Below are 13,368 nucleotides of genomic sequence, written 5' to 3' on the forward strand. Positions count from 1 at the left end.
CAGTGTTTACTTTAGTTGGGCTCTTGACCCTTTACTTTTTAACATAAATTTGTCTGGCTGCTGTAACTGTTTGTTATGGGGAGAACAGCAAAAGACGATGACAAATTGTTGACAAATAGAGGCAATACACTGAATGAAAGCTCAGAAGACATGGCAATAAACATTAGTTGATATTTTAGAGACATCTCAAAATAAAATCACATGACACGATCTTGTAAAACATTTAATAAAAATTCAGAGTTTTAGACTTTTCATCTTCAGATTTGAAATATAACATGATCAGACTTGTTGGGATGCAGTTTAACAGGTTAAAGATATATAAAAGAGTCCTTACAGAAGAAACAGTGATTTCCTGGAGCTTTCTGAGCTCAAAAGTGAACTCAGTCTGTAAAATGTTCCTCTTCACCCTCCACCATGAAAATATTGTGTGTATCAAAGAAGATTAAACACAGTTCAGAAGTTCTACATCAATAGTATTTACAGCTTTACTATCAAGAGGCATGTATCATAAATGGGCTGAGACTACATTTAACATGGAAAACATTGATTATGTATTTTACTGTAATAATATCTGTTATGAAGCAGCAGGGAAGAGAAGGGGCAAAAAACACAAGATAATTCACATCGAGATTCCAAACCAGAAACAAGAACAAAATTCAACAGGAACGTAACAGCTTCACAAAACATGCAAAGACAATGACTGACACAAGGCAACTAAAACACAGGGTATAAGCCCCATCCACACAACAATTTTGTACTGTATCAGTGTTTCATCCACACAGATCTGCCAGGTGTAATGCTTAAAACTGATATTTTTAGATACCGGTTCTCATAGTGGATAAATCTGACGGCGAACATCCGTCCGTTTTCATGTGTAAAGCCAATCTGGGGTGCGTTTCCCAAAACCATAGTTGCTAACCTGTTAGCAAACTTAGTTGTTTGGCAATGGGAAATTGCATTGCAACCAACAAAGTTGCTAACTTAGTTAGCAACTATGGTTTTGGGAAACACACCCCTGTATATTTAGTGAAACTGTGATGCCATCAATCCACACCCCTAACAGGAAAGACTAAAGGGATAAAACTCCGGGCACTGGTAATGTGCTCATCAATATTGCGTCATTTAATTACTGCATTTGCATTAAAGGGTAGGTTTAAGGTTGGGGTAGGTGTAGTCATTAAAGGGGTGATGAATTGAGAAATCGTCTTTCTCTTGAGCTTTTGATATATAGAATGTCATGGTAATATAAGATTATCCTGTTAGTTTCAGAGCTGAAAACTTCCTTGTTAGTCAAAGAAAAGCTTTTATAGACACCAGGCCCAGAAAACAATTGTGTGCTTCATCCTGACGTCATGCACTGACGAAACACGTCAGAAATGGCGCAGCACACTTATGTGAATAAAACGTGTTATTTATATGTAATAGTATTGCATTGTTATGGATCGTTTTGCTTATGTGTACATGTTTAACAGAACATACCTTAGCACGCTGGACTCAGACATGTATGGGCCACGGCTGGCAAAGCCCAGCGTCCCGGGCAGGCAGATGAATCTCATTATATTCCTTTTTGTTTTTCTCTCTCTCTTCACTTGACATCTGAAGGGCGTGCACATGTGTATGTGTGTGCACATGGTTCGCGCTTATATTAAACGATTGTGCCGGCTATGTAATACAAAAATAATAGTCCAATCAATCGCGGGTGGATGAGAAATAAATCATTGTGTTTGTTTGATAAAGACGTTTATGAGCTCAGTGGTCGAAAGAATCATTCCGGTTGTCGCTTCTCCCTCATTCTTTCCTCCCTCATGTGAACTGAACTGACAGGGGAGCTGAAGCTCATTAAATATGCAAATATTATCCAATCCTAGCCGTGGGTGTTTACTTCAATGTCTCCAGTGTGGTACGTTCATCAAAACCCAGCATTTTTAGAAAAATCCTCAAAACCAGTGTAGAAAAATAGGCTATTACTGATTAGTTAGGATGTTTTTGAATGTAAAAACCATACCAACGTAATTAGTTGACCCCAGACAACAGTATAAAAAAAATAAAAAAGCTAGTTCATGACACCTTTAATAAAACACGATCAGGTTAGTAGCAAATAAATCTATTGTTATTTTATTGTGGGATTTTGCCTAACTTCCTACTATTGCTGTTCCCCTTCTAGCCATATCTCTGTCTCAATTTTAATGTATTTCTGTGGCAGAATTACAGCACCACACACTGGCCTGGCATGTATACTATATCATTTTGAGACTGTTTCATTGCCCTCATGTGTATGCAGATATTTCTTGAAACAAAGGGGAAAAAAAGATTGGATTGGGAAAGCTCTGGCTTTGTGTGGACGGGGCCTAAAACACAGGGTATAAATATACAAGGAAACCAAGGGGCAAATGAGGGACAGGTGTAGGTAATGAGTGGCCATGGTAACAAACAAGGGTAGCTATGGAAAAAGATCAGGAAATAAGGAACAAGAGCAACCAGGAACTAAACACAGGAAGTGAACAAAGACACGCTTCAACATAAAAGTCATTAACCACGAGACAGACTGGAATCATGACAGCATCACCTGTATATTAATGAGCAGTACTTTTTATTTTCTGAAGATGATGCTGTAGTCCTCAGGGTTGTTTGTGTCCACAGCAAAGACATCTGAAGCACTTCCTGTACTGCTGTCTGACCTGGACAAGAATGAGACGAGAGGAGCTGAGTCAATTTAACATCTCAAACTCACGAACCACTGTGGAAATATGATAAATATATAATACTAATTTGTTGAGACTTTCTGAAGTAAACTGATCATTTTCTTCCACATACTGTCTCTGGAGAGAGTGAAACGGGATTATAAAAATAATTATTTACTAGAGATGCACCGAAATTTCAGCCACCAAAAAATTATCAGCAGAAAATTGAATTTTAGTTTTTTGGCAGAAACAGAAAAAAGGCAGAAAATATAAGGCGAAAATGTTGAGCGATCAGGTTTAATTCTCTCTTGTAACTTTTTTTCGAGCAGCTCCGCTTCAGAAGATGTCTGTCCCGCTCTGTGTTTGTGTCGGGATCTCTGCTCCGTCACTCATGGCCCAAACACTCAACTCAAGCTCACAGGAAAAGCAAAGTCTGCTCAAATAACGTGCTGACGTGAGATTTCTCTGACTTGTTTCTGTTTGCAATAGCCCTGCTGTGCTGTATCATGATGTGGTTCAGCCGCAGGGCTGGACTGGTAATCTGGCATACCGGGCATTTGCGTCCAGAATTGTTGGTTTCGGTCCAGAATTTGCATTTCTGTGCATCCCTACTAATTACAGAGGCAAAACAGAAAAAAAGCTTAAGAAATCTGGGCCTAAAGTTTGAAGTGGTTTTAAAAGCTTGGCCTTTGAAGGCCCTAAAGCCGTGTATTCAGACAGATCAGACTGTGTCTGTTTAACTTAGAGTTTCAGACAGTTGGAGTTTGAATAGTTTTGGCTCGTTTGAACATTCCGGGAAGGTACACAGGAAGGTAATGGAAGAATAGTAACAGATTAAACAACTGCCTCTGACATTTCCCTCTAAAAGACACAGATTGACAAAATAAGAACCGGACCTGTAAGAAAACAACTGTAATATTCTTTCATATTCAGTTTGGAGTGATGTCTGACCTCATCATTGAGGACACAATAGACCAGGAAGATGAAGGTTCCCTGCTGGGAGTTCACGATCAGGAAGAGGATCTCCAGCGTCTTACTGTCATTATTGAAGAAACCCAGAATCCAGGAGCAACCAAGAACCACAAACTGAGCCAGTGTTTTGAATGTCATAATCCTGAGAGAAAGAGAGAGCAATGACGTAGACGAATCAGACACAAGTATAAATAATATAGTTAACAAATAATCTTTAAAACCCGTCAATCAGCAACAAACGAGACACCAAGATATCGGTGGACAAGCCCTGAAGAGTTACTAACACCAAGACAAGAAATGCCATTTCTGACCCAAGAAGAGTGTGAGAGAGTCAACTCTCACTCCACACTCCTCCTGAAACACACAGTGCCCATAAAAAGACTCTTTCATAGAAGTTTTATTATGAATGAATGTGGAAGAGCATTGTGTGTATGATTTTTACTGTCTTTTGTACTGTATTTTGTTTCATGCATGTCTTCCATGTCCGATAGAACTAATATTTAATGTAACCTCACCTACCCCATGTCTGGTATCATCTACGAATTTGGATGAGCTAAATCATTGTGTACATAATATGTTGATACCTATGCAACATAATACTATTACAAGAATCTTTAATAGTTTCGGGGCACCGGGACTTGACTGAGGGCCTCCAGGGTGGAGCCATGGGTGGCCATAGCGGGTCAGGGGCCTCAGCGGGTTGGGAGTCCCACCCAAAGGTACATGGCCACCTGTTTCCATAGTCAAACATTTTCTTTGGGGCATCAAAGCCCTTAGCGGAGGGCTCGTTGAGGGCCAGAGCGGAGGGCTCATGGCAGACTGAAGAGGAGTCCAGGAGGCATGGAGCGGAGTCCCCAATGCCTATAACCAACGTGGCTATAGCGGAGTCGTGGCTAGCTTGGCCGAAATCGAGGGCATAGCCAGGTGGTGGGAAACTGAGACAAAAGAACATGTGACCAAAGCACAAACACAACAGAAAGAGACAGCGACCTTCCTCTTTTCCTTCTCCTGGTTTGTGTTTGTGTGTGTGTGTGTGTGTGTGTGTGTGTGTGTGTGTGTGTGTGTGTGTGTGTGTGTGTGTGTGTGTGTGTGTGTGTGTGTGTGTGTGTGTGTGTGTGTGTGTGTGTGTGTGCGTGGGTGCGTGTGTGTGTCCAGAAACCCGGTCTGATGCAACTTGTGAGCCATGTGCAACTTCCCTGACCATAACACAGTCAAACTAACAGCTCGAGGTCATTTAAATGTGTGCAATTATTGTAATATTAAGTTAATCTGATTAATTCATCCAAAATATTTAGATCTAATTATAACAACTTTGATTAATTATTAATATTACCCCTTGAGGTCTTTATTGACTTTTTTATGTGAGTGTTCAAATCATAATGTTTGTTACTTGGTTTGTCTCATCTGTGAAACTTCAGCGTTCAGATTTTTGAGAGTTGAGTTCAGTTTGATGATGATGTTGATGAAGAGAATCGTGTTTACCTGAAAAGTAGAAAAATAACAATTAAATCACCATATTTTCTCTTTATTATATATTTAAAATCATGATATATAAGAAATGTGCTTACTGCTAGTATGAAACAAACAGGACCCAGAAAACTCCAGATAAAACCTTTATCCATTTTAATCCAGCAGCTGTTTAGAGGAAAACACAAACTGAATGAATCTGTCAAAAATACTATTTCTGTTGCCTATTGCACAAAACAAGGATAAGGGATTAAGCCGGTATATTTTGGTGATCTTGTCATCTGAATGCAAAATTTAGCTCACCGTTGTCATGTAAATGTGAAGGCTCACTCACACCAAGAACAATGTCTGTCAGCGAGGCGCCACGCGCCAACGCCCAAGAGGCAGCTACGCTCCTAGTAGAGTGTGCTTTGACCCCAAGGGGGCATGGCAAGCCCTGAACCTGGTAAGCCAGGCCAATGGCGTCCACTATCTAGTGGGACAACCTCTGCTTGGAGAAAGCCTTCCCTTTCTGTTTCCCTCCGTAACAGACAAAGAGCTGGTCTGAGGTCCTGAAGCACCGCGTCCTGTCTACGTAAGTGCGAAAGGCGCATACTGGACAGAGCAGTACCGAGGCTGGGTCTGCCTCCTCCAAGGGCAGCGCTTGCAGGTTCACCACCTGGTCCCTGAGGGGAGTGGTAGGAACCTTGGGCACATATCCAGGCCGGGGTCTCAGGATAACGTGAGAGTTAGCCGGCCCGAATTCCAGGCATGCTTCGTCGACCGAGAATGCCTGCAGGTCCCCTACCCTCTTGATGGATGCCAGAGCAACAAGGAGTGCTATCTTCATTGACAGGAACTTAAGCCCCGCTGTTTGAAGAGGCTCGAAGGGAGAGGGTACCTGTAGGGGGCGAGGTGGATTTAACCTTCTTGCCCCCCCTGAGGAACCTGCGGACCAGGTCTTTCTGTCCCACCGTTCTTGCTTCCAGCAGGTCGTGGTGCGCAGCTATTGCCGCCATGTAGACCTTGAGAGTGGAGGGAGACAGCCTTCTCTCCAACCCTTCCTGGAGGAAGGAGAGCACGGACCCGATCGGGCATTTGGTGGGATCTTCACCTCGAGAAGCACACCAGGCGACAAAGAGGTTCCACTTCGAAGCGTAGGCCCGTCTTGTGGACGAGGCCCTAGCTGAAGTTATAGTGGCGACCACCGGTGGTGGTAGGCCACTCAAACCTGCCATCGGGAATCATGCGAGCCACCAGCGTGGGGCAGCGAAGCGGAACGCCCCGACCCAGGAGGCATAGAAGTGGCCCGGATCGGGGGCGGGGTCCAGTTCCGCGTCCTGCCAGTGGAGACCAGGGGAGGGGGAGCGTCCCACGGGGGTCTCGACTGGGAGGGGGCTCGCGACAGAGGGGACTGAGAGTGGTGAGACACTGAGGCGGCACACACTGCCAGTCACGCCCTCTTGGGGCTTGGAGGTGAGTGATTCGGTTCTATCTTTAACCAACAAAAGGGTACCGCCGGCCCCTTTTTAGGGGGCCAGCAGCGGGTTCTTCAACAAAAGATTTTCCCCCGGCCCTCATCCGGGGGAAGGAGCGGTCCTGTCACCGTCTCCTTGGAGAGAACCGAGTTCGCTTCCGAGTGGCCTGTCTCAGGACCACCGCTAAGCCTGCCTTTTTGCCGGCTTCGGGGCTGAGACAGACTGAGCCGCCTTCCTGCGGGCACCTCCATGCTTCGGCCCGGGTCGAGGCTGCTGCTGTGGCCGAGCGGGAGCAGCGGGTGCCGCAGGAGGGCGGCCTTGGCGGGGAGCAGACTGAGGCACCTGGGCCGGTGGCGGAACGGGCGCAGCAGCTGGCCGCCGGGGCAGGATGTGCTTGATCACCTCAGTCTGTCTCTGAGTGGCCGAGAACTGTTGGGCAAAGTCCTCAACCGCCCCGCCGAATAGCCCAGCCTGGGAGATGGGGGCGTTCAGAAACCATGTCCTGTCAGCCTCACGCATCTCAGCCAGGATGAGCCATAGGTGGCGCTCCTGGACCAAACATGTGGACATCACCTGATCAACAGCCCGGGCGGTCACCTTCGTCGCCCCTAGGGCGAGGTCGGTGGCCGCTCGCAGCTCCTGCATAAGTGCAGGTTCAGCACTGCGCTCGTGCATATCTCTGAGCACCTTCGCCTGATGGACTTGAAGGATTGCCATCGAATGCAAAGCGGACGCGGCCTGCCCCGCAGCTCTGCAGGCCTTACCCACAAGCGTGGCTGAGAACCAACAGGCTTTGGAGAGGTGCTTTGGGTCGCCACGCCGCGCGATGGCGCTCTGCGGACACAGTTGCATCGCAACAGAACGCTCCACGGAGGGAACCCCAGTGTACCCTTTAGCCACGCCCCCATCGAGCGCAGTGAAGGCAGAAGCGGCCGCCAAACGGTCGCGATAAGACAATGGAGCCTTCCACGACTTCGACACCTCTACATGCACCTCGGGAAAGAAAGGCACTGGAGGCTGGCGGGTGCGCTCTGCGCGGGCCGCCCCCAGATACCAATCATTGAGCCTTGAGCGCTCGGGACACGGCAGAGGGCTAGCATAGCCGTTAGCTCCTGATCAGACTCAGACAATGCTGGCACTCCCGAGGGAGGCAACACAGCCAAATCCTCACTTCCAGAGAAATCAAGCCCGCCTTGAGATTCGGCGATCGACATGGCGTCATCCGTCGGCACACCGAATGAGACACTGGGCCCAGGCCGGGAAACACCAGCGCCTTCATCTGAAAGCACAACGGGCAGTGTTGCGGCGGGGGGTGCGGCCCGAGGCACGTGCGGCGGGTTGCTCCACACCATTACCCTCAGATCACCCTGACCACCTGCCAAAGTGCTGCCTCTCAAGGAGACATCAGATTGGGGTGTGGTAGAGGGGACTCTCCCTCCAGCACGGAGTTCACCGAGTCTCGATCTCAACACTGTGATGGTCATATTCCCGCAGTGGGAACATGACGCATCCATGAATGCCCGCTCAGCATGCACTAAGCCCAAGCAAACCAAGCAGCGCTCATGCCCATCAAGCGGACTAACCAGCCGACCACACAGAGGAATGGAGCACGGGCGAGACATCTTTTTAAAGACGTGCCACATGCAGCTCTTTTTGTGAGGAGTTTTTACTCAAGCAGAGTGCTGAGATGCTCAGGGAGAACACACATACCTGCACAGACCACTGCACAGATCGACAGGAATGCTGAACCCGCTGGAATGCGCCGTCACACCAAAACTCTGGGGAGGTACTCGTCTCGAAGAGAAGATCGCTAAGGTAGGCAAGTTTAAACTCGGCTCCGAAGCAGAAAAAAAAATACATGACTGCAATGCAACGCCGTTTATACCCACGCTGTGGGGCGGGCTTGCATTAGGCAAATTCCGCAGACCCATGACATCTCCATGTCATTGGATCGTTTTGATTGAGATTGAAGGCAGCTGGCTTTCTAAGCGAAACCCCCATTTCGTCAGTACTGACGTAACGTCATAGTGTACTGACTGAAAGGGAACTTTATATTAGTGGATAAACTGAGCCAGGATCACCAAGATATCCCAGCTTAATCCCTCATCCTAGTTTTGTGCAATAGACCCCTGTGGCCAGTTGCACAAATCTGGTTTCAGTTGTTACCCAGGTAAGTTCAAGATTAGTTTGAGCAAACTCTGGTTTTTGGGGCTCAAGAAGGTGGATTGGTTTTTATCTGTGTTCATCACCATGGTAACTGACACTACACGGCTAATCTGCTCTGGAACCGGTTTTATTCTGGGTTAGAGATCGCAAACCCAAACTGGACCAATCAGCTGCAAGTAAAGATGCTATAAAGCCAAAACCCCTCTTTCTCTCGTTCCAAATTAAAGCAGTTTATAATGAGAACTTTAGACATAAAATTGTGCTTCTTTTGATGCTAATTATTTATTATATTTATATTATATGAATTATAATCACTTTAAATTCATATACTATGTTCATATAAATATCCACTTAAACTCTATGGACCCTGTACAGGGTCGGGAATGACATCGTCATGTATATACTTTCAATTTTAAATGTCTGTGGAGGACTCATAAGTCGTCTGATATGATATCATATGCGGTACCATTTTGAAGCTTAGTCTCTATTTTCTGGAGATATGCATCACATATGCAATGCTTTGGCATTTGTTTTACACAAAGTAATGTATCTACACTAAATTACTCTGGTGCCGTTTCTGCCTGGGTTTGCATGGGGGGGGGGGGGGGGGGACTGAAATAGACCCTTCAGTCTATTTGAATAAATCTGTCATACAAAATGAGACAGACAAAGTTCTTTTTTACACAAATTTAGTGGAAACAGTCTAAACTTTCTGCAGGGTCCTAGAGCACACAGGGCCTGAGTTACACACTTTCAAAAAAATCAAAAAGCGCCTAATTTTTGGGGGGGTTATTGCAGATTAGACAACATATACTTACATGTTTATGACTTTTAGCAGTGTTTTATGTAACTTAAAAGGGTTTCCTGTAAAATGACACCAACATTTTGAACCTAGACCACTGTATTTGTGTATGGGAGGCTTTTCAATTTGGGTAAGCCAAATCCAGGCGGAAATCCAAAAAAAAATGGTCTTGGAGTTTAAGTTGATATTAAATGAATTGACAAGTAGCCAAATAGTAATATAAATATAATACATGCTTTCATAATTCTTTTAAACAATGTGTATTCATTTGATCTCTTTGTGAGCTCATAATAATTAGGCATATTTCTTTGATTCACATCATGCATTGATATAGCCAGATAATCTTTCAGCTGCCTTCTCTCAATCTTCAGAAGAGAAGTGAATCAAACGGACGCAGTGATTGGCTATTTGTCGCACGTGTCACACTTTCAGGTGCGCACACTTCAGAGTTATTTGCTAACTCTGGATTAAACCTGAGATGACAGATAAAGTTTATACCGAGCTTTGAGAAACGGTTGAACTTTATCTAAACCAGGTTGGATTTATCTGAATTTGTCAACTCTAAACCTACTCTGAAACTCAGAGTTTGTTCAGCCAGCTTTATGCAACAGGCCTCTGGTGTTTATTTTGGTGTTTATCATCTTGTATTTGTTTATACAGTGTGTGTAAAGCTGTACTTTTATCATATGGCAGACATGTCAAAAAAGCCAAAGATGCTTTATTTGCTTCTAATCAAATTAACTTTAAACACCAACTCACTGATCGCTGCCGTATCCTTCAGGAAGCAGCCCAACAGACACGCTCACCACAACCAGAGCAACCGTATATCCAATCACACACAGGAATCCACTGCTAAGCACCTCCCTCTTTTTGGAGCTGATCTGTGATAGGTTCTTCACACAGATGAAGAGCAGCACAGCTTCAATGGACATCCACACAAAGCCGGAGAGAAAGAGGAAGTGCAGCACACCTGATATCACGGCACACAACACCTGGAGAGCATGAGAGACGGTTATGATGATTCTCAGTGAGGCTGTGCTGAGCTGTAGGGCTCCTTCATCATTCTCACCTGCTGACGGCGTATGAGACTCAGGAACTGTTGTGTGAGCAGGAACAGAAGGTGAGCCAACAGCAGACTCACACAGAGGTTGATTCGAGCCACATTATTCACTCCAGGACTCCACTGACAAAGGGCAAAGGTCAACAGGGCCAAACTGAAGAACACCAGCCCCACGATCACACACACCAAATTCAACAGCTTTATCAGTGGGTCGCTCTGAGAAAACATGTCAGAGTACATGAGTGCCAAATCTGTGCTCTTCTTCAATGGTCTCTATAAATGTTCTCGTACCTCTGGTGGGCGGCTGGTTTGCATGATGAGAGCGAATGTCGACAGATGAACACAGGAACACACAGTGAAGCTGCTGTTGGTCTCTAAAACAGAACAACCATCTACAATCCACTCGCTGATATTCCAGTACACACAGGACAGAGAACCGCTGGGGTCAAACTCCTGCAAAAAGAAGAAAGAACATGCAGAAAATATTACAACACTGAATATTAGATGTTTTCAGATGTTCATCAGTTCTCAGACTGGACAAAAACTCATTTCCGTCTCTCACTCTGATGTGTCTGAGGGTGAAGTTGACTGGTTTGGTGAGTTTAGTGTTGGTGGTTTTGGGAAGAGTAGCTGAGATCACAGTGGACATCATGGTTTTAATCGTGTCATTTGATGTGTTGAAGAAGTCAGGCTTCAGTAGATTCTCCATTGTGTTATAACTCATGAAAGCCACAGCAGCTGATCCTGTGTGACAGAAACAGAAATGTGAAACTATGTAAAAACAACAATGAAAGCAAAACCTCCAAGTACGCGTAGTTTAGTGCTATGGGGTCTCTTTCTTTCACTTCTTTTCTTATTAAATCAAGCATTTACTCATTTCACACACCTCCACTGTTGTTCTTGGCGATCCCAATGAGATCAATGTCCACAGAAGAATTTGTCGTGTCAAGTCGAGGGATTTTATCTAAGGTGACATTTGGTCCAACCATGAAGACTTCAACCTCTGATTAAAAACAAACAGGCAGTTATGTGCTATATTAGTTCATTTACAATATGCATTCAGTGTGAACACATCATTAGAAAGGCAAGGGTCAACTTTTCCAAAACAAATTAAAAAAAAAAAAAAATCAACATCTACATCTCTGTTAATTCTCAATAAGAGCTTCTGTAGTCGTCTGACAGAAATAAAGTCAGTCTGGTTAGTAATGTGTGAAGCTGGTAATGCTGTTTGTGGAGTTGTTTAATCCTCTGATGAGATCTTGTGATTGTCAGAGTCTCCAGTTGTCCACCACAGGGCAGCAGAGACTTGAAATGTGAACAGAGGTGGAAAGTCCAGGATCAGAAGATAAAAAGCCCTTCTTTGTATTTTCTCACCGACCACCGGTGAAATGCCGGTTAGAAATATGCCCGAGGGCGGTCCGCCTTGCTCTGGTGTCATGCTGACGTGTGACAAAAAACTCTCGCGAGCGAAAGGTGGATGTGTCAGATTCTGAAGTTGCTCTCCACCGACTACGCTGACCAAAAGCATGATGGGAAACGACTTACTGACGACACAGCTTAATGCTCATTGGTTCAAATAACCATAATGTATGGTTCTTTTTAAAAATGTTTGATTTTAAATCTCTGATATCATGTTTTTATGTGTATAAATTATGTGTGAATATTCGCAAACTCTCGGACAGTGCGATCGCTCTGTGGGTTATGTGATTGTTGTCATATATATATATATAATTAAAGTAAAAATGATTGATATAACACGTCTTTCGAATGGAAATAAATAAAAACATTGGGTGTCTTGTTCTATTTTTTTTTTCATATAAAAGCAACAGAACTTAAATTACATTAAGTTTATCAGCAACAGAGCGCACAAGTGTGAATCCCGCGATATCCACAACTGATCTCGCAGTGTCTGATCCACCACGAGAAGAGAGAACTGTCCGGCTTGCTGCACATTTTTCACTCCTCGCCTCACTGCAGCCGCCTAGTCTCGTCTTTCAGGCGAGGTGAGGCGCATCTCAAACAAGCCTATTTACTTTCTGACCCCTGGACTTTCCACCTCTGCTAGGAAGGCAGGAGCGTTTTATCGGGTTGGAGATGAACTCTGCAGGACTGAGGCTCTCTAGGACTGGAGTTAATTATTGTTTCCGTCTGTCACCTGTGATCCACCGCTGCTCTCTAGACTATATAAACTCGCTGATATCATATATAATCTCAGTTTCATCATCAATAATAACAGTTTCTCCACTCACCTAAAGCGGCAAGAGTAAAACTGACATTGGCACTCGTGTTGGTCGGCTTCACCAATGTAGAAATGAGTTTCTCGCTGCTTTTTAACACACGGTTTCCATCGGAGGCGAGTTTAGCTGGGCTGACTGATGATGATGATAATAATGAAGACTCTGAAGCGTTGAAGACCCCAGTCAAAATGTCCGTCACCGTCTAGTTTAATGATCAGACAAACAGAGTCACAGTAAATATCATCAGAGCCAATAAGACAGCACAGGTAATCATGTCGATCATCTATTATCTACATTATCTGACAGATATTTGATTATCATTTTTCTCTTGAAGACTTACATTCACAGAGAGCACTTGAGATGTGATGTTCTCGATTTGATCAAGAAGATTTTGGAAACAGTCCCGACTCTGGAATCACAATTGTGAAAGCAGTATTTGTTGATTTTCATCATGTTTTCAGTTTTTACAGAGAAGCAAACATGTATTGTTACTGAAGGCCACTGTGAAGGTTCAGTGATGATATAA

The 13,368-nt window shown here is 44.6% G+C and overlaps 1 protein-coding gene across 1 annotated transcript; it reads right to left on the minus strand.

Annotated features, from left to right (window-relative positions):
* Positions 1–225: 225 nt before the first annotated feature.
* On the minus strand, positions 226–12,979 carry LOC137072781 (adhesion G protein-coupled receptor E3-like). The gene is made up of 10 exons (XM_067440708.1): positions 12,855–12,979; positions 11,492–11,608; positions 11,168–11,349; positions 10,897–11,058; positions 10,615–10,821; positions 10,305–10,537; positions 5,222–5,288; positions 5,044–5,135; positions 3,633–3,795; positions 226–2,678 (listed from the first exon to the last, which is right to left on the minus strand). Exons 2-10 carry the CDS (start codon positions 11,592–11,594, stop codon positions 2,619–2,621), a joined length of 1,269 nt encoding a protein of 422 aa, XP_067296809.1. The 5' UTR covers positions 11,595–11,608; positions 12,855–12,979; the 3' UTR covers positions 226–2,618.
* Between the last annotated feature and the right edge of the window lie 389 nt (positions 12,980–13,368).

The sequence above is a fragment of the Pseudorasbora parva genome, chromosome 4 (genome assembly GCF_024679245.1).
Source record: "Pseudorasbora parva isolate DD20220531a chromosome 4, ASM2467924v1, whole genome shotgun sequence".
Lineage (NCBI taxonomy): Eukaryota > Metazoa > Chordata > Actinopteri > Cypriniformes > Gobionidae > Pseudorasbora > Pseudorasbora parva.

Coding starts and splice junctions, on each gene's coding strand:
- LOC137072781 (XM_067440708.1), bottom strand. CDS start 11,594: ATGGTTGGACCAAATGTCACCTTAGATAAAATCCCTCGACTTGACACG. Junction 10,822..10,896: donor AAACCAGCCGCCCACCAGAG/GTACGAGAACAT, acceptor ATGTTTTCTCAG/AGCGACCCACTGATAAAGCT. Junction 5,136..5,221: donor CTGTTTGTTTCATACTAGCA/GTAAGCACATTT, acceptor TCTACTTTTCAG/GTAAACACGATTCTCTTCAT.